This window comes from Lithobates pipiens, unplaced genomic scaffold, assembly GCF_037356315.1.
Source record: "Lithobates pipiens isolate NorthernLeopardFrog02 unplaced genomic scaffold, aLitPip1_a1.2 Scaffold_16, whole genome shotgun sequence".
Taxonomy (NCBI): domain Eukaryota; kingdom Metazoa; phylum Chordata; class Amphibia; order Anura; family Ranidae; genus Lithobates; species Lithobates pipiens.
The window spans coordinates 355963630-355989657 of record NW_027507748.1 but is presented as its reverse complement, the minus strand read 5'-3'; the positions used below and the strand labels follow the sequence as shown (position 1 = coordinate 355989657).

The window sequence follows — 26028 nt, the reverse complement described above, 5'->3', positions numbered from 1 at the left end:
TTTTTTTTAAAACAATCCTCCAGAGGAGGCCCCATACCATTAATTGTTAGCTTTTCAGACAAACATTGGCTTGTTTATACATTTTTGCTAGTGTTCAAACAACAAACACTGCAAAGAATTTCACTGCATATATTCAATTGGCTAAATTTCAATGCTTCATGTAGCAATCATTTTCTTTAAAAACATATTTAAAGCTGTTTTTGTAAACATTGGACTGCTCACTTTCATTGCACAACTTTCCATTTTCACACAGTGGGATCTATCCACAGTATAATAATATTAATTGTTGCAATATACTGTAAAAACATGGAATATCAGCGATTACCCCTATATACAATGTGACATGCATTTGGGCAGTAATAATGAATATTGTCAATGGCCTAGTCATCAGAGGTCCATGCCCACCCATTGCACAAGGCCTTGGCTATGAATATTCTGCCAAAACAAAGCATGACTATTTGCAACTTGGTAATTATACCATTGTACAATGTGTCATTATTATTACTATTCCCTTTAAATAATATTGGCATATTCAACAGAGGGCACTAAATCATTATTTGGTCACCCTTGCCCCAAAGAAGATGGCAATCTTCCATCATAGAATGATCACCTTATAACAAGCTCCCCTTAGGGCCTACGTTCTCAGAAACAAATCTGTCTATCTTTTGCAAAGAGTATGGTGTGTGAGAGGAAACCAGAACTCCCTGGATTGTAAATACTTTACAAACATGGACAGACTGTGCCAATAGAGTTGCCACCTCATCCTTTTAAACCCGAACACATATGAATTATACAGGTTCTGAGGCTAATTTAAAGATAAGGCACCAAGTGAGTTTAATTACCATCTTAATCAGCCACAGAACCTGTATAATTAATATGTGTTTGGTTTTAAAGGGACGAGGTGGCAACCCTATGTGCCAAGTCTGTGGTATTACCAGAAAACAGGACCAACCAAGGGGCTTTCAGTCTGTAGTATGCACTGATTTCATTCTTTTTGAGTTGCCCTTTGTCTTTATTTTTCCGTACATATTGAATATTATTTAGTGCAATCTTTGGGTCCAGAGAGCAGTGCTTTATCCCTTGCTCTAGGTTAAATAACGTGGGGCCTGTTATGTTCTGCTATGTTCCATGCAGAAACATAGTGGCAATATTGAATAGATATCCAAACAATGTCCATTTATCAAGATTCAATTTAGTAGATGGAAATTGAATATTTGCAAAAGCACATTGTTAGTATATTGACCTACTTTTATAGAGGAGGTCAAGGGGACCCTTTTTGCATGGCTTTGCCTGAACAAGGCCTTAACCTGTGCTGTTTTTTTTACTACAACACAGTGGAGCTTGATTAAAAGAGGTGGAAACTGGTATCTGTATCAATTCTGATAAATTTGTTTCTTATTATTTTTTTATCATAAATGGACTTGCACTTATTTTTTACCATAAATTGACAAAGATGAAAATAAGATGGCAATATCTAGTTTGCTAGTAGATTTCTGCAATCCATAAAGACTATATCAGCCGTTAAATGACCCAATATAGTCCTTGTATGCTGTAGGAGGCTGTTCAAGGTGGTGTTTCTATTTAGTTATTACAGGCATTTATAGAGTGCCAACAATGTATGCATCGCTTTATATACAGTACATTTACATCAGTTTCTGCCCTCAAAGAGCTAAGAATCTAAGGTCGCTATCTCACATGCATACATACACATACTAGGGCCAATTTTGAAAGAAGATGTTTCAGATGTTTTACAATGTTTTAACACCTCCCTTAGAAACCACTTTCCATGCCCAGACAGTCACACGTTGAAGTGTTTTAGCAGAGAAATAGGATCAAGTGCAACAAATATAATATCCATAATTTAGACTACCTTCTTTAGTAGGCTCCATTCCTTTTGTAAGGAAGCCATTGCAAAGTATGCTGTACATGGAGTGCATTGCAAAGCAGCCAATCAAATTTTACCTTTCTGTGTACCCTAAGTTGAATTATGATTGGAAGGCATTGATTACTGTATCATGTATACTGTTCTTTGACATATTATAAACTGGTATTTTTTCTGTCATCTGCTAAATGATAGACTTTTCCAGCAGAGGGAAACCATTTCAGTTAAATGTAAAATGTATTAACAGCCAAATAGTGTTTTGAACACAAAATATTTAAAAACATAAAAAAGATTTTTATTTATAAAGAATTAAGATGACACATACTGTATTACTATAACATGTTACTACATTTTCTATATGGATAAACATTTACTACAAGGCAGGTCTTATTGGTATCAGCCACTTGTGGCATTAGAAGTTTTATTGCAACAACAGCTGCTTCCACCTAGGTTTCCACATGCCACTGTCATGAGAGGGAAGATTATGTATTCATTACATTTTCACTCTGTTTTTCATCTTTGGAAGATGACAGAAACATTATTAAACACCCTAATAAGCTTATGCTGCTACCTATATCTAGCCATTGATTAATATGTTATTTATAAAGTATGTTAATTTAATCAGATTTTCTTTATTTTTTTTTAGAGAGGTCCTCCGGGTCCACCAGGGCCTCCCGGTCCAGCAGGCACACCAGGGATCCCAGGATCAGATGGCATAGATGTGAGTACACAATCCAGAAACAAAGAGGCTCTGTGTGTACCAGACCGAGAGGTTGAGCACTTTTGCTAAAAAAACACTAGATGGCGACCTAATGCAGTATTATAGCATACCTTCTCGCTGTTGCTCACCGCATAGTCTACTTTTTACAAAAAAAGGTTCAGTCTTACAACTTTTTTTTTTTTACAAAAAGTCATATAGCATAAAAGGTCATTATACGACTTACATTTACTCTTTCATTGCATAAGCCATACCTCTTTGGATTTGTTTTAACCACAACTGTACTAGAAATAGCTTATCTTCCTCATGTATAAATACAGTATATTAAGATCTTAACATTTTACACAATATATACTTCCAAAAATGTTCAATTCAACCTAAATCAGGTAGTCAGGTGTTTGAAATTATACATTTAACAGGATATTTTTTTTTTTAGTGCAGTGAACTCTCGAAACAATAAACTTGCAAAAAATTAATTATCATAATTTTTTTCTAAATTAACAGGTATAATTAACATATACACTTAACTATAAGCTAACCAATGACCCTAAAGCCAACCCAATACATAACATCTAAAACATCATTAAGCCACTCTTAAAGTGACACTACCCTTATTCTGCAAAAATAATCCATACACATATATACTACTTAAAGCGGGAGTTCCGCCGTTTTTTTTTTTTTTTTAAAGCCAGCAGCTACAAATACTGCAGCTGCTGACTTTTAAAATAAGGGCATTTACCCGCCCAGCGCGCCCGCGATGTCGGCACCCGAAGCCGATCTCTCGATCGTCTCTCGGGTGCTGCCGCCGCCATCTTGGGTATGGGAATCAGGAAGTGGAGCCTTGCGGCTTCATTTCCCGGTTCCCTACTGCGCATGCGCGAGTCGCGCTGCGCAATAAGGATGGTCCCCGCTGTCTCTGGGATCCGTGTGTTTCCCAGCAGACAGCGGGGGACCTGCGGAAAGGGGTGTAGATTCTGCGGAAAGGGGCGTAGATTCTGCAGATATCTATGCCGAGAGTGGGTGCAGATACCTGTACTGTACAGGTACCTGCACCCCTCCCCCTGAAAGGTGCCAATTGTGGCGCCGGAGGGGGGGAGGGTTCCAATGAGCGGAAGCTCCACTTTAGAGTGGAGCTCCGCTTTAATGGTCCTGTATTCTATTTTTCATGGGATTGTTTCTTACTGTGTTTTTCTACCTCATTGTAACGTTTTCTGTGAGCTCTCCTTTAACCCCTTAACATACTTTTCCATTCACATCAGTCCCTCCCCTAAATGAGCTTACAATCTTAGGTCCCTATCTCACATACACACATATTAGGACCAATTGACCTTTCAGCATGTCTTTGTGGTGTGGGAGGAAACCCATACAAGCACAGGGAGAACATGGAGACACTATACAGATAGTGTTTTGGCTGAGATTTGAACCTAAGAACCCAGTGCTAGCCACTAGGCCACTGTGACAAGTTAAAGTAATATCAAAAATCATTTTCAATATTATTTTAAATCTGCTGCTTTTATTAAAATACTATCCGGTAATCCTGCCATGGAGGTTCTTGTCCAGGCCAGTTGCAATCTGTCCCTGTCTCAAAAATTGTGGTCCTGCACTGTTATTCTGTCATGTGACCTCTTTCAGGTCAGTGGCTAGCATGTCAACAATATGTCTCTGCTTCCTAATTGTGGTCCTGCACTGTCACTCTGTTATACAGCCTTGCAATGGAGGCTTCAACTGGCTGTTTCAACACTTTGCACAACCACGGACCTTGCTGGTCTTGCCATCAGAAAATTTGTTTTCAGAAATGCCATGCAACCAGTGCTACAGTGCATGCATGTAGAGAGATACAGATACTTCTAAGGTTCTACTTTAACCTTAACCTTTTCAGTGCAAGAATTATCACAATGAAAAAAAACGTGGAGAGGAAGGGTGGGGGTGCAAGCCTCTCTACCTTGTCCAATCAGAGAACACTTTGCATTCATTCAGAAAATATAAAACATTCTCTAAATGTTGCCCTTGCTGAGCAGCTGACCACCTGTGTTTACAATACATCAGCCTAGCCATTTAGCATGGGACGTGGAGGCAAGTGTAGATTCCTGGAGTGGTGATGTCTAGTTCAATGATTTCCAGCTTCCAGGAACACTAACCAGGTATAGTATATGCATAATTACTGTACATTTATCCAAGCTAGCCCAATGTACCTATACATTTAATATACCTTGCCTGGAATTTTTAAGGTGAACCCACTGGCAACAAACTAAACTTGCTGAAAATGCCCTTAATCATTCCCCCTCACCACAGCCCACTGACAGAGTACCTTGCTGTCCTGTGTTTTGCCTTAGTTGAATCTTACCCAGGCTAAGCATATTCACCCTATTCCCATGTGATAGCGATTGGGCACTGTGATTGCCTGGGGAGTGGCAAAAACAGGTGACTGGGCTGTGATTCTAGCTGCCCACCGTACTGCTAACATCACAGCCTGACTGGGGGTACAAATGCCATTGCTTTTTTTAACTCAGTCTGTAAAATTTGACAGGTACCATTGAGTTTAGTGGGAATGCACCACAACCACAAGTTCAGCTCACAGTTGTGGTTCAGTTGTTTTTACTAAAAACTCCTCCTTTGGGGATTGAAAAAAAGAAGTTCAGCAGGCAGCAGAATCACCTCCTGAACACCTGCCAACTTCAGCCATATTCTTGTGAGGCAGGATAGATGTCTTGTATTTTCTCGTACCTAGACACCCTGTCCAGTCTCTAGGCGTAGGTCAGTGTGACAGAAAGGCAAGTGAATGGTAAATCTTGAAGATGAATTCCAGGCATGGCTATATTTTACATACACGTATATACACTGTTCCAGCTTAGATGAATGTAACTATGTATATGCCATATATGCCCGATGTCCCTGGAAGCTGGAAATCACTAGAGTAGACACCGCTACGCCAGTAATCTCCTCTTGCTGCCAGGTCCATTGCTGAGTGGCTGGCCTGATGCATTGTAAATACAGGAAGTTGGCTGCTTAGCAGCGGCGCCATTCAAAGAATGCTTTGCATTTTCTGAATGAATGCTATGCATTCTTTTTATTGGATGAGGTGGAGAGCATGATGTCACCTCCCTGCCTCTTCACCTTGTCCAATCAGAGTATGCTTTGCATTTATTCAGAAAATACAAACCATTCTCTGAATGGTGGCGGTGCTGAGCAGCCGATCTCATGTTTTTACAATGCAGTAGGACTGCCGCTAGTCTTAAGATCCAGAAGCAAGTGGAGATCACTGGAGTAGCGGTGTCTACTCCAGTGATTTCCAGCTTCCAGGGACATTGGCCAAGTATGGTATAAACATAATTACATTGGTCAAAGCTAGACCAATGTAACTATGTAAACTGATACCATGACTATAATTCCTCCTACATGTATATTTACCTTCTCCAAAAGAAGGTAAACCCCCTCTTAGATAGCTTTAACTGGAGAAAATCTCCTTCTTAACAGATTTGGTGAAATTAATTTTTAAATTTGAGAGCGTCACGTACGTTTCAAATTCCCGCATCAAATTTGGAAGGGATACCACTGGGTTGGAGATTGAGAACAACAGGTCGTCCGCGTAGGCCGATACTTTGTGATGGGTGTGTTTACTTCTTAACAGATTTACCCTCTAGCGCTGTTCTGGTGGAAACTTACAATTTTAGATTTTTCCCTTATTTTCAGTCCCTGTTGCAGTGGTCATCAGGAATTTACCAAGGATAAATCTCCTCAGTGGCAGCAAAAAAAAATATGACAACCTCCTCAACTTCATCCATAATTGAAAAAAGTTTAATTTGGATACATTTTAATTGTCTCTATATTAAATAAGTAAATTGAACCTTTTAGAGTCCTTTCACATGGGCAATCCAATCAAGTCTGCCTCTCAGTTATCCAGGCGGACCTGATCAAAAGCTCTATGCATTTATATGGACAGATGAGTGTAAATGGACTCCTGCCTACCTCAGGGTCTAAAGCGGTCCTTTGAAAAACACGAAAGTGATCCATTTTCTTCCATTGAGGTGGAATCAGATTGGAGGGGTAGTCTGGTGAAAACAGACAGTGGAGTCCATTTACTCCTGGCTCACCATATAGCTGAGTGGGCTCTGTCCATGTGTAGGCAGACACTGTTTATTTTCTCCACTGCAGGTGGCAATCAGCAGCAGCTTCTCTGCAACTAGAGGGCGAGTCAGGAGGAACCAGGTTCCACTATGGTTTCCTGGGTCACTAGGGAAGTGATCCAGTTGGATGCTGTTGCCCTATGTGACATTGGCAGTCATCTTGGGTCAGCTTGAGCCTATTTAAGGCCCTGACTCCCAGGTTTGCGGCACTTTCATGCAAGTGAAAAGTGCAGGAAAATGAACCCGTCTGTTAGGGACAATGCCAGTGATAGGGAAAGGTTCCTGACAGGGAGAAAAAGCATAGGGGTGCATCATTTTGGACCTCTTCCCTATTGGGCACAAAACAGCCAGGCCTATTCTGTCTTCTTAACAGACACTCTCATTCTGGCTGGAACCCTTTCTGTCCAAGTTGTTGTAACCATGAGTGCACCTGGTTGGGCGGTCTTCCCACCGGGATTGTTGTGAACTGTTGCTGCATTACATTAATACAAGTTTACCACCGCACCTGACTGTGTAAATTATTGTCACCCATCCCCGCTGCACCACACCTACAGGTGTCCACTCTGCAATTGCATCCTCCTGCTCTGCTCCAATCAGCAGGGGATCTGTGAGCTGTTCTGCAGGAATCTGCCCCATGTGAATGGGACCTTATTTTCCCAATCTAGGTGCCACCCCATCACCTATGCATACCCTGTGTTCATTGCAACTCCTACTCCTGACCAGAACAAATGAATGGTACTTTCAAAATACAGTGGTGTGAAAAAGTGTTTGCTCATTTCTCATTTCCTGTTCCTTTGCATGTTTGTCACACTTAAGTGTTTCGGAACATCAAACCAATTTAATCAATAGTCAAGGACAACACAAGTAAACACAAAATGCAATTTGTAAATGAAGGTGTTTATTATTAAAGGTGAAAAAAAATCCAAACCATCATGGCCCTGTGTGAAAAAGTGATTGCCCCCCTTGTTAAAACATACTATAACTGTGGTTGTCCACACCTGAGTTCAGTTTCTCTAGCCACACCCAGACCTGATTATTGCCACACCTGTTCACAATCAAGGCATCACTTAAATAGGAGCTGCTTGACACAGTAAGGTCCACCAGAAGATCCTTAAAAGCTACACATCATGCCGAGACCCAAAGAAATTCAGGAACAATTGAGAAAGAAAGTAATTGAGATCTATCAGTCTGGAAAGGGTTATAAAGTCATTTCCAAAGCTTTGGGAATCCAGCGAACCACAGTGAGAGCCATTATCCACAAATGGCGAAGACATGGAACAGTGGTGAACCTTCCCAGGAGTGGCCGGCCGCCCAAAATTACCCCAAGAGCGCAGCGACGACTCATCCAAGAGGTCACAAAAGACCCCACAACAATGTCCAAGGAACTGCAGGCCTCACTTGCCTCAGTTAAGGTCAGCGTTCATGCCTCCACCATCAGGAAAAGACTGGGCAAAAATGGCCTGCATGGCAGAGTTCCAAGGAGAAAACCACTGCTGAGCAAAAAGAACATCAAAGCTCGTCTCAATTTCTCCACAACACATCTTGATGATCCCCAAGACTTTTGGGACAACATTCTGTGGACCGATGAGACAAAAGTGGAACTCTTTGGAAGGTGTTTGTCTAAGTATATCTGGCGTAGAAGGAACACTGCATTTCATAAAAAGAACATTATACCAACAGTAAAATATGGTGGTGGTAGTGTGATGGTCTGGGGCTGTTTTGCTGCTTCAGGACCTGGAAGACTTGCCGTGATAAAAGGAACTATGAATTCTGCTGTCTACCAAGAGATCCTGAAGGAGAATGTCCGACCATCTGTTCGTGTACTCAAGCTGAAACGAACTTGGGTTCTGCAGCAGGACAATGATCCTAAACACACCAGCAAGTCCACCACCGAATGGCTGAAGAAAAACAAAATGAAGACTTTGGAGTGGCCTAGCCAAAGTCCTGACCTGAATCCTATTGAGATGTTGTGGTATGACCTTAAAAAGGCCGTTCATGCTCGAAAACCCTCTAATGTAACTGAATTAGGACAATTCTGCAAAGATGAGTGGGCCAAAATTCCTCCAGGACGCTGTAAAAGCCTCATTGCACGTTATTGCAAACGCTTGGTTGCAGTTGTTGCTGCTAAGGGTGGCCCAACCAGTTATTAGGTTTAGGGGGCAATCACTTTTTCACACAGGGCCATGATGGTTTGGATTTTTTTTCACCTTTAATAATAAACACCTTCATTTACAAATTGCATTTTGTGTTTACTTGTGTTGTCCTTGACTATTGTTTAAATTGGTTTGATGTTCCGAAACACTTAAGTGCGACAAACATGCAAAGGAACAGGAAATGAGGAAGGGGGCAAACACTTTTTCACACCACTGTAGAATGAAAATAATTTAGATTTAGTTGCTCAAGTAAAGAAGAAAATAATAAGCTGCATTACAAAAAATCACTAACATAATCTCTATTGTCCCAAAGCACATTTTCCGTGATTAACCACATGTGGGTTATTACCCACATGGGGTAAAGTATTTACTATTTGCTACTTTTGTAATCTAAGTTAGTGTTCAACAAAAGCCGAATCCTGTAAGGTCAGCCTTCTAGAGTGGACTTTTATTGTTTTTCGGTACTAGAAACACAGTACTAGAAATACAGATAAAGGTACAGATTTCTTATGAAATCATTGTGTAAAAGATGTTTGCCTTTGGCGAGATCTTGTTGCAAAATACAATTACAATGTAACATAAAGTCACTGAAAAACAATTGCCTCCAGATGGCTAACATGGCCAGGCTTGATACCTAAAATTGCCAAGTCCTCAACTACATACCTAAGAGTGTCAATTCACAAAGACACACCACATGCAGAAATCACGCTACTAAAATTACTAGCAAAAACTCTGTTATTTGCTAGTTTGGCAATCATGTTTTTTTTTGTATTGCACAGCATTCATGTTATATTGTGGTTTTCTGCATTAAAGCTAAACTTAAGGGGTGATATGTTTTGCATACTTATATTGGGCCGGCTTGGCACAATACAAGTATACATATATGATGCCTGATCGGCATCTGTGGAAGCCATAAATCACTGTGGCAACTCAAGTTTCTACTGTAGTAGACTGAGGTCTTCCGGGTGAGTGGCTGCCCTTCAGCATAGTAACCACAGGGGTTAGCTCGCTTGGCATAGTCCTCATTGAGAGAACGCTTTGCATTTTTCTCAATGAATGGAAAGTGAATGGACAAGGTTGAGATCTTGACATCACCATCCCTCCTCTCCTTCTTGACCAATCAGAGAACGCTTTGCATTCATTGAGAAAAATGCAAGGTGTTTTCTGAATGGTAGCCACTCTGAGTAAGTGACCCCCTGAGGTTACTATGGCCGAAGCTGGCCTAATGTAAGAAGGTAAATTTTACTATCCCTGGAGTTCAGCTTTAATCAGTATTTAAAAAGTAAATTCACTTAAATGATTGCACTTGTTTTCTCTGTGTAAAAAATAGCACTGAATTTTGGGGATTGGCAAGAACAAGGTGGGTGATGGTAAGCATGAGGTTCTATGAGGTGTTTAGTGAGCCTGTGGGGAGGTGTAGCGTGGGGTGGTGGTAGTAAACACTCAGAGTCCGGTTGCAGAGTAGGGAACTTGTATTAATGCAGAATCCAGTAGTTAACAACAAACCTGGTGGGAAGACACCAAACAAACACTCACAGCATATAACAGCAGTGGGTAGCAGAACATGTCTCAGATGTGCTGACAGCGCCTGTCTTAAGGGGCAGAATGTGGTCTGGCTGGTCTGTACCCCAATGGGGAAGTTTCTTACAAGGATAGCATGTCCCTATTCTTTCCCTACTCACCTGAAAGCGCTCCCTGCCGCTAATCACTGACCCAGTCAGACAGATGACCTGTCCCTATATTACTTGCATGCAAAATGCACACCAAGTCTGGAAGCTTAAAGAGGATCGCTCGTCTCGCTGCAGCCACCCCCGCCATCCTCTGTCAGGGAATCGGGAAGTGAAGCATGAGGGCTTCACTGCCCGGTTCCCTACTGCGCATGCGCGAGTTGCGCTGCGCTTCTCTTATGGTCCCCCGCTGTGTCTCTGGGAACTGTGTGTTTCCCAGAACACAACGGGGGGGGGGGGCGGAGCCATGCGGGGGTGGGCGGAGCCATGCGGTGGTCTGGACGGAAGTGGGTGCAGATACCTGGATTATACAGGTAATTGCACCCCCCTCCCCCCCGAAAGGTGCCGATTGTGGCACCGGAGGGGGGGAGGGATAATACTAGCGGAACTTCCCCTTTAGGGTGAAGAACCGCTTTAAATAGACTGACCCAAGATGGCTGCCAGAGTCACTTGGGGCAGCAGAATCTAACTGGATAGCCTCCCCAGTGACCCTTTTGGCTTCCTCTCCCCTACAATGCTGCTGCGCTTTAGCGCCATCTGCAGTTGAGAAATAGACTGCACTTGCCTACAAGCCATTCCAGGGGACTATATCCTATCTCAGCAGTTGTTAAAGAGGAACTTTACTCCCTGTTTTTTTTTTCTATTCACCTCTAACCTGGTTTGCAGGTTTAGACTCAGTAATCATACACTCTTAGTGATTTAAGTGGCATTATGTAATGATCTGCTGCTGTCACCCTATCCATATGTATTTCCTGCCTATTTTGCTCTTTAACACCACTGAGAGCTGGCTGTGCATTCCCTGTTCTCACAGCCAGCCCTCTGTTGAGGTTCGTGTCCCACGGCTTATCATTAGAGGGTTGGCCGCAACAACCAGGAAGAGACAGCTAGCCCCAAGCAACAGCAGATGCACACCTTCGATTGCTTACCCGAAGCCCATGGAGATGCATGACATGGGTATCCCAGGTAGCTACATGACCTCAGGGACTACATCCTTCTCACTTCAGCAACAAATGCTGAAGTGTGTTGGCAGCATGGAAAAAAAAGGTATTTAAATCTTTTTTTTTATTTTTTGTTTTGTGAAAGGATTGGGGAAGGATTCATATTAGGGAAAGCAGATGTGGACAGTGAAGGCCTGCTATAACCAAAAAAACAGAGCTATCAAAGTGAAAGACAGAAGTACGGGAATTCTAGAACTTGTGTCAGTTTTTTAGTGTCTGTGTCCCTGTTGCAGATTTTTCTCCACTTCCTGCCTCATAAGAGACTGTCCCCAGAACAGGAAGTGAGGAGGAATCAGATAGCAGTAGAACCAGACATGGATTCTAAACTTTTTAAAGTTAAAGTTTTTATCACTGTCTGTGTGCTTCAGGCCCTGTATTTTTACATTTCTTAGTGTACTCTGACACATCATACATTTTTTGGGGGGCAAATTTTGACACTTAGATTTTTATTTTCTATGTTTTTGTTTTTAGGAAGAAATAGTGAAATATTTGGAAAAAAATGTTTTCCTATAATTCTCAAGTGATTAGCGTAATTCCAGATATGTACCACAAAACATAACCACCAGTCTGCTGATTCAGAATATCTCATGAGTGTGATATTTGTGTAACAGTTATATAAGTTATATATCTTTATTTAATCAATTTTTTCATACTTTTATTTTTGGAGTCATGTTCTAGCCTCCCCATGCAGCTGTGCAGCAACACATCACTTCTAATCACTAGGTCACAATTGGAGTGATGTGATGCTGTGGGGAGGAGCAGGTAAAGAGTGCTTCAGCTCTCCCCCAGCCTTCGTACAAAAGAAAGTTCCATGATGCGTAGGTGGGTGCAATCTACTTTCTCTACTGCAAGTGGTGCTTTCCATAGCACTAGCGATAGGGACATTTTCCTGATGAGGAGGGAAAGTGTAGGGTCACAGCTTTTCTGGATACCTTCAAGATTGTTCACAAGATGGCCTGGCCGCATTCTGCCCCTTTCAATAGATGCTGCCAGTCTGGCCGAATTCTGCTCAGAAAACATAGCTGGAAAAACCGTGAGTGCACCCGGTTGAGTTTTCTGCCCACTGGGTTTGTTGTGAACTGTTGCTGCATTTCTTCAATATCAGTTTTATACTGCACCTGACTGAATGAGCTATTACCGCGGAACCATGCTGCACCCGCCTACAGACGCCATTTTAAATTTTACCTCACTTCAAATGTAAGCACAATGTGTGAACATTGTGCTTACAATGATCTGCCACAAGTGCGCAGCATTATTAATAGTCCAAGAGCTGTTCATTTAATCTCCCAGGCTTAGTGCTGATGGCTGGCTATCACTGATAGCCAGCAGCTTTAGCCTACAGGCTAGCCAGGACCTGTCAGAGCTGCTGAATCCCAATTCTGTTTTAACAGAGCACCTGGGACTCAAGTGGCTAAAGTGTTACTAAACCCACAACAGTAAAATCAGTCTGTATATGCAGTAAAACATGCTTGTTATACTCAATGTGGAACCTAAGGGGTTAATCCTCTGCATTTTCTAAAAAGGCTGTTTGACCCTGTCTTCTCTGAATCTCTCCTTCTTCCACAGTCCCCAAACCATTTCCTGATAAAACAGAGCCTTGGGGGCAAGCTGCACATGCTCAGTTTGGTGTGTATTGCTTTTTTTTTCTTGGGAGAGTGCATATAATCGGCACAGGGTCCGGACAGAGGGTCAGGGGTCCTGCAGCCTTATAAGACAATCATGAGAGAATGAAAACTCCTATAAGCTTTAACCAGACACAGATAGAAGTCACAAGACTGCTCTAACTGCTGATGAGAAAGGGTATTTAGTAGTTTATATTTACTAAAACTATTACATTTCCATGTTCTATGTACTGTGGGAGAAAATGTATAGTGAATGCAGGGTCCTGGGTTTAGTAACACTTTAAGTGATCTTTGCCAGTGAAACATTTCAGTTTGGACAAATGCTCTGGTGACTGCTGTCTAAGAGGGTATTTCCTCCTAATTTTCTTTCACTAGCTGAAAACAGGAAAGTCTGACAGCAGTTTTAGGTTACATTCACACTAGTGATTAAAGCCGGTGCGAAATGTAGCAGCCGTAATCTTATGATTTCTGCAGCAACTCTGAGCACCTAGGTGTCGACTCCACTCACTATAATGATGGGTCGCTAGTGGCCGCAGAAAATCTTGGCTCTCTGCGTAGCCAAGGATTACCTGTGTTGATTGCTGCTGGATGCACTCTAGCTGTGGGGATAGGCGCGAGTACCTGCGGCCTCTAGTGACCCATCATTATAGTGAATAGGAGCGGTGACTGCACTTAGGCACTCAGAGCCGCAGCAGGAATCAGCAGATTCTGCCTCCACAATTAGCACCGGCCTTAATCGCCAGTGTGAATGTAGTCTTAACCATTCCCTACATTGCCCAAAAGGAAAGCAAAAAGTTCATACAGTAACTTGTCTGTATTAGCTTTCACCATTGTAAGCCTGGATGTAAAACAATCTTTCATCCAAGATTTTTCCCACATGTATGCAGTTAGTGAGTTGTGCCTTGTATATCTGCAGCGGACTGCCTTTCTGCAGAATGTCTGCATTTGAAAGACTGACACAGAATGCAGTGGTTTCTCGGGTGGCTAAGAGCTATTGCTTTAACTTTAAAGTGGTATTAAACCCAAAAACATTTATTATATTGCTGCTTACCATTTCTTATATTTCTTCTGGTGATCTGGCCAGAAAGTCTGTTTCTTTTCAAAAGATCAAGACAAACCATTTAACACCATGACAGGGATGCTTACAATCATCAGATGTAATTATTTATGTGCGGCCCCAAGCATAAGTTCAAGCCAAATTTTGGTTGTTCAGATGCTTGGCGAACACCAAAAAATAGCTGCTGGAACACCGTTAAAGTCTATGGGACACTAGCAAGAAAAATCATTTCCTGTGTTTGGAACAATACCACAGCAATATTACATTTCTAAAGGAAAAATTGTCATTTAAAACTCATCACGGCTGTCGGGTCTCGGCAATATAGATAAAACTAATTGAAAAAAATAGCATGGGTCCCCCCCAATCCATTACCAGGTCCTTTGAGTCTGGTATGAATATTAAGGGGAACCCCAAACAAAAGGAAAAATTGCGTGGGGGGTCCCCCAATCCATTACCAGGCTCTTCAGGTCTAGTATGGAAATTAAGGGAAACCCTGCGCCAAATAAAAAAAAATGGTATAGGGACCCCCCCCCAAAATTCATACAAGACCCTCCAGGTCTGATATGCATTTTAAGGGGAACCCTGCACCAAAAATTTAAAGAAAATGGCATGGGGCCCCCCAAAATCCATACCAGACCCTTATCCGAGCACACAACCTGGCAGGCTGCAGGAAAAGAGGGGGGACAAGAGAGCACCTCCCCTGAAACATACCAGGCCACATGCCCTCAACATGGGGAGGGTGATTTGGGGTCTGACCCCAAAGCACCTTGTCCCCATGTTGATAGGGACAAGGGCCTCATCCCCACAACCCTTGCCCGGTTTAAAAAAGGGGACCCCCAGATCCTTGCCCCCCCATGTGCATTGGTAAAAGATAAAATAAAAAAAAATGTCCCCCAATGTAAATCCATGCCACCCGACGGACCGAAAAAAAAAAAAATAATAATATGTGTTGGAGCTGACAGGAGCTTTTCGCTGCACCGCACATGCAGACATGGATACCTGACACAAGTCAGCAGCAGCTTGTTGTATACTTACATTCTTTACCTCCTTTTTTGTTTTGTTTTAAGTGAACTTATCCTTTAAAAGAGTTTGTATTTCGTTTTCAGTGTAATATATTCAGTTTTGTACTTTCGCGGAGTGGAATGTGGCCGATACATCTTTTCATACTTTTGGTGGAGATGGATTATAGTGGCAAGCACCTGGATTTCCATGTATAGGAGGGATGAGTCTTAGGTGGAGCTTTGTGTATGTTTGTGAACTTGTGTCCATCACAAATATCCAATTATATGAAGTGCCTTTAGTTTTACATATTCTCGGCCAGGGGTCAAGTCCTGGGGAAAAAAGTATGGGAACTCCCACCCAAGATCCACTCCCCCACCAAAAAATAAAAAATGATACGCTCATATGCACGAACGCTTCAAAAGTGGTATTTTTCATCCAATTTTCATATTGTGTGTATGAAGCTTAACTGTTAGTACATAAAAAAATAAACAATCCTAAATAAACATAAATACGGTAATTCTCTGAATAATCAGCATTCATTCAATTGTGCTTCCATGCAAATGTGAACATCATGTTCGTATCTTTATTGGGGAATTTTATTTTGTATATAGAGTTTTTATGTGGTGAGTTTACACTTTTCATTGAACAGAGTTTGGATAACACAGGGTTAAACGGAAAGGTCATAAATTAACTGCACATTATCTGGACAGAATGCTTGGGGAGATAGTGATGTGTTCCTGCTTAGGAGATGTATGTTAGCTTGGGGGGCTGCAAACTCTGCAGGGCTGCAACACACACTTGCTGCTATTCCAACCCTTCACATATTTCCACATAATCTTCCCTCCTGGCATTAAACTTTGCCAGGTATTGTGCTCAGCTTACCACCCCAAACTGATGTTCCTCCCTCAGCTCACCTCTCTCCCTGCATGCCCTGTGAGCAGAATAGCTGATCTACCCATCAGCTAGACCTAGACCTGATCTACCCGCCAGCTAGCTTTGATTGACAGGTAGATAGAAGTGGAATCTGTCATGGGGCCCCCTCTTGGCAATGCCTGAATGGTCAGGTGTGTGGCACTTACTATTGCGAGCTGTGTTGGCAGCTGCTGGTGTAGCACCTGCCACACAGCTCACATACTTCAAAGTGTTGCAGGACACGGCTGTTAACGGGAACTTAGTTCCTTTTGTGGAGAAAGTACAGGAACTCCGTTCCCATGCGTTCCCACAGGACTTGAGCCCTGTTCTCTGCACATTATTGGATGTTTAAAATGAATAACAGGTTCATCATTTATACATTTTCTTCAGTTCACTTCCCTTCATATTGACACTACCATCAAAACTGAAAAGTTCAATACATACTGGAGGAATCATCTGTTCAGTACTTGGCATTGCTACGTTTTATAAATCCATTGCAAAACAATGTAAAAAATAATTTCACTATCAATTTGATTCAACCCAATCTCAGACATTTAAGTTTGATGGGTGATATAAAAGCAGGCCAAAGGCAGGGAGAGTATACATAGTACAGGTTTCAGAAAATACACTCCTAGAGACACTGTGCATTTCTCTGTGGTTCTGAGAGCACAGAGAGAACTGAATTGACCTTTAGTACAGGGCTACATTTGCTGGATACCTAATTTAATTGATGTTTGAAAAATGTTCTATAAGTAAATGAGATCCATTGTTTTTAACTAAATCAAAGTGTAGCTGTACAGAGTATGTCTGGAAGCTAGGCACTAAGTTCTGATACCTTTTAAAGCTTGAGTGTATGTCTATCGATTGCAGTGGTGTGCAGAGGGTAGGGCCAAGGGTGCGATGGCCCCGGGCATCCAAAGGGGGGGGGGGGGGGCGGCATCTAGTGTCGGGACAGACACAGCCTGCCACCAGGCAGCCTCTTAGCCACTCTGCCACTCACACAATATACAAGGTTTATAAGTTTTGCCATTACTAATTCTACAAATAACAGTCCTGTTCTCTATATGTTGATGTCAGTCAGACTCAGACCTGATACAGTTTATGGCTACAATTTTATTTCTAACCAACACTGCCAGGTGTCTATGATTTTACCAGGTTTATAGGTTTTGCCCTTAGGCCCCTTTCACACATGCGGACATTATGTCCGTATTTCATCCATCCGTTTGCGGATGAAATACGAACATACATGCATCCGTATGGGATAGCGGGTGTCTGTGGATGGACCCGCTATTGTCCGCCTCCGCAATTCTGCAGACGGAGGAAAATCCTATTTTTCGATCCATCTGCAGAGCGGATCGGATGAACACGGACAGACGGTCCGTGCTCATCCGATCCCCCATAGAGGAAAACGGAGAGCTGACAGGGCGGTCCCTGCACACTGTGCCGGGACCGCCCTGCCCGCCGCCAGCTCAGCGGGGACAATGGAGCGATCCCCGCTGAGCGAGCGGATCATCATGGGGCGGATCATTACTGATCCGTCCCGTGTGAAAGGGGCCTTACTCATTGTGTGGAAATGATGGTCCTGTTCTCTAAATGTTGATGTTTGTCTGACAGTTTGACTTGCATTATCATATGGAGAACAGCACCATAATTTCCACACAATGAGTAAGGGCAAAACTTATAAACCTGGTAAATCCTCTGCCTGGAAATTATAGACCAGGGATCTGCAATTAGCGGACCTCCAGCTGTTGCAAAACTACAAGTCCCATCATGCCTCTGCCTCTGGGTGTCATGCTTGTGGCTGTCAGAGTCTTGCTATGCCTCATGGGACCTGTAGTTCTGCAAAAGCTGGTGGTCCCCTAATTGCATATCCCTGTTATAGACATTGGAACCACACAGGTTAGAAATAAAACTGCATGAACTACTGTAGCTTCCAATACAATTTCTATGCCGATGACACCCAAATCTATCTTTCTACCTCTCAGCTCATCCCATCAGTCACCTCATGTATCACCAATTTAATACGGACATCTCAGTTTAGAGATCACACCACTTCCTTAATCTCAATATGTCCACAACTGAGCTCATAATATTTCCCTCCACACGTGCCCTTTCCCATGACTTCTCTTTTGAGGTTGATCGCACACCTATCAATTCGTCCTCACATGCCACAGTGATAGGTGTAACCCTGGACTCTGAACTCTCCTTTTATCTCCACATCCAATTGCTAATCAAATCTTGCCTCCAGAACCAGCATTTTCAAACTACGCCCCTTCTTAACTAACATCACCACACATCTTCTAAGTCACTCACTGGTTATTTCTCACCTCGACTCCTACAACTCCCTCCTCATTGGCTTTCCTTTACAATCAAGGAGTTTTTCCCTCGGCATCACCAAACTTCTGCATACCACTGGTCGATTCTTACTTCAGCTTGGACCAATGTAAGTATATATGTACCTGTTGAATCCCAATAAAAGCTGGAAATTACTGTAGTAGGCACCACTACTAGCTTCTGATCCCCTTGCCAAATGGTTGTCCTGCCTTGTAAACACAGGAGGTTGCTTGCTCAGCACTTCTATCAATGAATGCAAAACATTCTCTGATTGGACAATGTGGAAAGCCAGAGTGATGATGTCATGATCTACACCTCATCCAGTCAGAGAACACATTGCATTCACAAAAAAAAAAAATACAAAGTGTTCTCTGAATAGTGTCAATGCTGAGTAAATGGTCTCCTTCAATAAGCAGCAGGGCAGCCACAGGGCACAGGACCTGGAAGCTAGCAGCAATCTGCCATGTAGCAATCAATATAGTATTAGTTAGACTTAAAAATGATGCACTTGGTTGCTGTGTTAAAAAGACTGCTGCACCATAAACTTCCTGTTGGGATACTAAAGAATAAAAAAAGTACATAAATTGCGCTGTCAATAAACTTGAGTGCAAAACCTCATGAAGTGAATGTTTGAATACCCTATGTATATAAACAAATGCATACAAAGTGACAAAAAATGTAAACTAACCAGTTGAACAGAGTAATAAATAAAAAACGTTTGATGTAAAAATGTATTATCAAATAAGTTCAAAGGTGTTAGAAAACAAAAGCTATGTGAATAAAATATGTTAGTCCATCCATGAATCAACAGCAGTGAAAAATGACAGTGTCCATCCAAAACTGAAAGGAACAGTGAAATTCCAGGCAACCTTATCCAGCCTTCCTTCACCACCGTGTTTAAAGTAATATATGGCAGCTTCCCCGGATCCTAGGATCTAAATACGTGTGTCTCCACAAAGGGAAAGCAGCAGTAAAGGATTCCTCTCTGACAGTCAAGCTGGACTCCACCCGCAGCTACAGACATCTCAACCAAGTGAACAGACGCGTGTCCCCACCAAGACAAATAGGTTCCTGGTCATCAGTCACTGAGATATAGATAGAGCACCGACTTCATGTGCTCAGTTGATACTGTGTGGAGGAGGTAAAAAAAAAACATAGTACATTAACTCTTTAAAAACAAATTATGTTTTAATATATATTTGCACTTTAATATATATTTGCACTTACAAAAATTGGGTAAAAAAAAGCAAAACAGTATGAGCGCAGCCGCCAGCAGTGCAGTCCATGCTCCAAATGCCACAGTACTAGCTCCTTATCCAACGCGTTTCCCCTGAATAGGCATTGACTGGGAATGGACATTCACTTCATGAGGTTTTAACCTTAAGTTGACTGACAGTGCACTTTATGTATTTTTTTTTATTTATAGTATTAGTGCCTAATACAATGATTTCCAGTTTCCTTGGGGGGGGGGGGGGGGGGGCTACAGGTATAGCACATAAATACTTCTATTAGTCCAAGCTTAAACAACACCATACCTAAACTTCAGCTTTAATGGAGACATTTGCTGAGAAAGATATGCAGATTTCCTGAAATTTCTAGATACCTGGATGTCATGCAGATCCATCAGCATCAAAACTTTTTTAGGCATTAAACAACAAGTATGTTCTGACGTTATTGTGACTTAACTTACTTCATTCATGTTCTGAGTCATTGAATCAAGAAGTAATGAAGACAGACACACAGGCAACCATTTCTTCCTGGACAGGTTTCCTTTAAAACTATTTTGCAATCAGATTGCATTTTGCAGCACATTCTGCACCCCTCACACCATTTTAGAGCCAGTGGGAAATTTTGGGCATCCAAAGAACATATCTTTTTTTAGAAAATAGGAGGCACACAATGCAGCTTAACTTTTTTTTTTTTTTTAATACAGCAACAGTTACTGCTATTGAGTATTCCCGCTAACCCAGATCTTGATGTTCAAATATAATATTTATTCACTGTTAACATGTCACTGTACTATAATATAGATCAGAACTCAGCAAAGAGTTTGAGGCTCTTCAGTTGTGCAAACATGGCTTTTGAAAATAAGTATTGAGCAATCCTGCTGTAAAACACAGTATGGGAGTTTATAATTACACAGTGTGCCAAATTAGTTTAATAGAAAAATTGCACATGCTAATATGACTTAATGATATCCTTAGAACTGTATACAAAATGTATTAGTTACATACCAGTAGTTCTGAAAATCTGTCATAACATAAAGGGCAGTGCATTCAATTCTGAAATAGAAACAATTGCATACAATAATTGTATGGTCTGTTATGATTTCCCAGTCTGTTCAATTGCTTTCAATTGATTTTTTTCTTTGAAAATCAGCAGTACTTTATCTTAATTCCCAATTTTTGGTGACTTGTGCACACTTGTCTACTTTTGGCCCATGTAAAAACACCTACGTGTTTTTAAAATCAATGGAAACATTTCAAAGCGCATATCATGTGTTGTGATGGAAAAGCATCAAAATGCACTTATAACACGTGTCGGCAAGCATGATTTCTCGATCAATGCGTGTTTCAATTGACATGTTCAAAAGTGAAATACAGCTGCCAAAATCAGACAAGTATGAATAGGCCCTAAAGCAAACCTGTGATTTGTCTATTAGCGGTAAAGCAATTGGTTTGCTTGAATACCCCTCCCCACCATATACCTCCTTTTTTTATCCCCTGCACATAAATTCCATAGCCCTGTGTAAGCTACACCAGTGTCTTGCTTAAACAGGGATTTCCTTTGCGCCTCAATGGAGCAGCGTAGGAACAAAATAAATACAAGTACTGTATATGCTGCTATATGGGGAGGGCTAAATTAAGTATACCCATTCATGGGCAAAGCACATGTTCAGTTCAAAATGAACTGCAAGAAACAGTACATGTCAGTGACCTGTCCACAGTGCTGAAAGCAGGATAGACAGGGATAAAACATGTCTTTTGTCCATTACACTCACTATATTAGGTATTATACATAATGTTCTTGCACTCAGTGATGTATGAAGGCAACACATTTTATTTTTAATACATTTTTAAATCTTTAAAATGTTTCTTTCCATACAAACATTATTTGCCAAGTTGGACTATCCAGACTGACTATACTCTAAAATCATCCCATTAGATCCTACTTAGCCTCATTCACTGAGTGTGATTGTGTACAGTTAGAATCACATTATGGAGCCTAATGATGGCACAAGGACACTTGTGCTTCATCAAATATGACATTTTTTTGAGTTCAGCACCATAATTAAAAGTAACCTTAATTTTAAAACAGCCAAACAAATAGTTGTTATTACAGCTTGCTACCATAAACGCATTTCTTGATTAGAGCATCCTTTGCTTTCCAAGGCCCCCTACAGTGTAACAATTGCAATACGTAGGACAGAAATATAAGCACTGATTGGACAGATGGTTCTTCTTTATTAGCTAATGAGATGTAGAATTCTTTGATGTATTTCCTTTAATCTTAGAGTCATAGGGTATACTGTTTATTTCCTTGTTTATATATGCCACCAACCTGACACATGGTGTGTGGACACACAGACATGAAGTATAAACAGAAATCATTCATTCTAATGGCATTCATACTAAGGCCTCGTACACGCAATATGAAAATCAGAAGGGAAAATTTGTAAGACGAGCTGTCTGTGGATTTTCGGATCGTTAGTACGGTTCTTTCGACAGCCGATTTGACTTTTTCATCAGACAAAATCTGGATGTGCAGGCTATAAAATTTTTATTTTATGTGAACTCAACGTCTGATTTTCAGATGGTCAGTACAGAAATCGTCACAAAAAAGTCGAAAGTACTGTCACGCATGCTCGGAATCAAGGAACGACTGGGAAGAGTTTGTAATCTAGAATTAACATTCGTGATGCGGCAATTGATGAAATGTCGAAATGCAGCGCACCTTCTCATCTTCTTTAATGGGATAATAATGAAGCTGCTTTGTCGGCGATACTGATGTAGTTATGCCAAACGTATTTTAAAAGGCATTTGTTTTGTACATTCTGAAAATCGCGAATCAAAGTTCACCAAAATTCAACACGAAATGAGCAGAAGGGGCCCAAAGGGTGGCGCTTGAGAAATTAACTTCCTGTTTATACTCTCATAGTATGTCACTGCGCTCGTGTTTGTCAAACGACAATTTTCAGACAGTTAGTATACTAGACAAAATCCTGCACACGCGCTTTTGACAAAAATCAGACGCTCGGTCGTACAACAATCAAACTGTGTGTACGAGGCCTTAACAAACTGGCAATCCCAAAATCCCAAGGGTAAACCAATCTTTCACTGTATCATCAAGTTGAGAGAACTTTCTAACGATGACAATAATTTACAACAGCTGTCGAAAAATGAAAATGTGTTGCCCTTGAAAATATTGTTTTGATAGACTAAAATAACCCTTTAGGGATATTACAATTGGTTTAAACATCAATCATTATAAAATGTAAATATGACTTTTTTTCGTACAATTTCAAGTTTTGAAATTACTGTTACAATTTGCTACATTTTCTTTATAATTCATAATTTCACAGCAGAAAATATTCATCCCTTTTGGATAAGTAATGATTTTTTTTTTTTCTAACGTGAGAACCATCAGGATGAATTAGTAGATCATTTGTTAATTGAACTCTATTTCTGTTTCTGCAGGGTGACAGAGGGCCTCCAGGAATTGGTCCTGCGGTGAGTACCAATTAAGGGTCTAATCCTTTACTACATAGAAAGGAAATCCATTCATTAAATCCTGTCTGTTCATAAACATTGTCATACCTGAGAATTATTTTATTTTTAACTTTTAATTATTTGCTTAATAGGTAGTCTAGCTAAAATACAAGATACTTTTCAGATCTTGTATTAATAGGAAACCATAATAGATTTAAATCAAATTAAAATAAACATGTTTGCATTGATAGACTTTTTAAATGATGTGTATATGTGTGTGTGTGTGTGTATATATATATATATATATATATATATATATATATATATATATATATATATATATATATATACCCCCCAGACAGATATAACCCCAGACAGATCCATAAAGATGGAGGAGGAGAAGGGATTGAGTGGAGTCATTGCACTGATTCATTAACTTGTATGTGCAAATTGTGGTTTCAACTACTGAGCCATGGAAACAGATATTTTACAAAAGGAGGTATGGAGAGACTAGAAAACATGAACAAGAGTCTGAAGCTCCACCTGCTGGCTGGGTATAAGAATGCATAATATTCATATGTAGTATTTCATACTTACCTGACTACAGTAAAAAAAGGCATTAATAAAAATATTTTGTAGTCCTGACCAAAATAAATGAAAAAAAATGTTTTTAAAATCCAGTGGGGCCCGTCCATTAGGGGAGCAGGGGTGCCACCCCCTAATCTATGCGCCCGGCCCCTAATCTACATGCAGGACGCCAGACGCATGGATTCCAATGGGTTTTATTTTTTGAAGCACATGATTAGAGCCTGAGGCTCTAATTGGCTTCAAAAAAGGGTGGGCTCGGGGCTCAGAACACTGTGCCAGAGTCAACCCAGTTGTCTGACATTAGTGAATTAATATTCGCTAATGTCTTCCTGATTCTCCTCCCGGCCAATCAGGAAGCAGTTCCTGAGACCCGATTGGCCAGGGAGTCTTAGGACAGGTTTCAGTATCCGCCTCCTGTTCAGTCGGAAGGAGAAGCAAAGACTGTAATGGGAGGGAAGAGATGGAGTGATTCAGAGAGCCTGATCAGACGAGCGGGAGCCAGTGCAGAGAGCGGAGAGCTTGAATGGACGAGCAAGAGCCAGTGCGGAGAGCGGGGGAGCAGAGTGAGTACCTACCTGAGCCACCCATTTTGTTTCTGTCATTTTGGATATGACACAATTTGTTTTCTGGATTCAGGAGTGGCGGCAGAATGTCTTGTTTGCCGCCGCCCAAAAATATACAGCACCACCCGCCACTGGTAACAACACTATAGGGTTGATTTACTAAAACTGAAGAGTGCAAAATATGGCACAGCTCTGCAGAGAAACCAATCAGCTTCCAGTTTTTTTTTGTCAAAGCTTAACTGAACAAGCTGGAGTTAGAAATGAAATGGCCACTATGCACAGCTGCACAAGATTTTGCACTCTCCAGTTTTAGTAAATCAACCCCTATATATTCTCTTTAAGGCTGTAGTTGTATCAATTTGAAACAACGGAAGTGCAAAGTTTTGCTTATATATTAGTATAGTTCTACAGTTATGTTTTGAATAATTAGGTAATATAATTACCAGTGAAATTTAGCAACTGAACTACTACAGTACCAGCCACTATGGGACTGATGGGAGTCAAGTGAGGATCCCCAAGCAGATAAACTGACAGTACAGAATATACTGATTACACTGCCTGTTGCATGTTGACTTATATGTGAATCTTGTGTATTTTCTTTACTATGGGTGTGTATTGGTAGTTCAGACCAACACATGTCCATACCTTCATGCCTTCATGACTGCTCCTTTTTTATTGTTTGAGATGAAAGTATAGCGCCAAGGGCTCCGGAAGCTTACAAATATCATAGCAACGCATTTTACCTTAACTAGAGTGTTGCTTTTGTAATAGTTATGTATTTTTTTTTCCTTTAAGAGGCATGTTTTCTGTCCATCTTTTGGATGTTTTGGATATCTTTAAATTGGTATTAAACCCCAAAACAAAAATGTAAAATCTTACAACTTACTAAGTTTTAGATGGATTGGTAAAGAGCTATCTTCAACTTCATTAGTTATTTCTTCTAAGCTTTTTCCCCCTTTACTTTCACCTGGTGATCTGGCCAGTTATGCACTTCCTGTTTTAGGGTGGCTTTACTCTATGAAGTAGCAACAAAATCACTCTTGGAGAGCAGCATTGTCAGTCTAGTGAGAGGGCAGAGTTAGAAATACTAGCTGATTGAAATGGAGTTGTGTTTTTAAGCAGTTTTAGCTACATTTTTCATCTTTTGGGATAACATTTTTACATAAATGAATAAAAGCAAATCATTTTATGCACCCCTGTTAGTGTTAAATGATTTGCCTTAACACTATAACTGCACTTCTGCTGGGCAGCTTGGTCTGTTAAAGGAAGTTAACCACTTCTGGACTGACGCATGCCAATATACGTCCTTATTTTGAACGGGAATATTGTTATGGCAGTAGGTAGCTGCCATAACCCCAGTATTCTTTTCTTCGGCCAGCGGTCCAGTTTCCGAAAAGAGTGGTCTCTTTTATTGGTGGTAGGAGGGCGGCACCCCTCCCACCGCGCTCCAGTGCTCTCTGCAGCTTACCGGAACTGTCGGCAGCGGCAGAGGCGATTAAATGTTTCTCCTTCCTTGGTATGGAGATGAGTGAGGGGAAAATGTCATAACGTCACTTCTGCCCATAGCTCTCAAAGGGCCATTTAAAAAAAATTTTTTAAATGAAAATTTTTTTTTTTTTTTTGCATTGAAGTGTAAATA

The 26028-nt window shown here is 41.1% G+C and overlaps 1 protein-coding gene across 1 annotated transcript in view; it reads left to right on the top strand.

Moving 5' to 3' along the window:
* COL9A2 (collagen type IX alpha 2 chain) overlaps positions 1-26028 on the top strand; it is a 102294-nt gene that overhangs the window by 1681 nt on the left and 74585 nt on the right. The window contains exons 2-3 of the mRNA XM_077481925.1: positions 2529-2603; positions 23227-23259. Of these exons, the coding sequence (XP_077338051.1) occupies positions 2529-2603; positions 23227-23259 (108 nt within the window). The remainder of the gene's footprint in view (positions 1-2528; positions 2604-23226; positions 23260-26028) is intronic.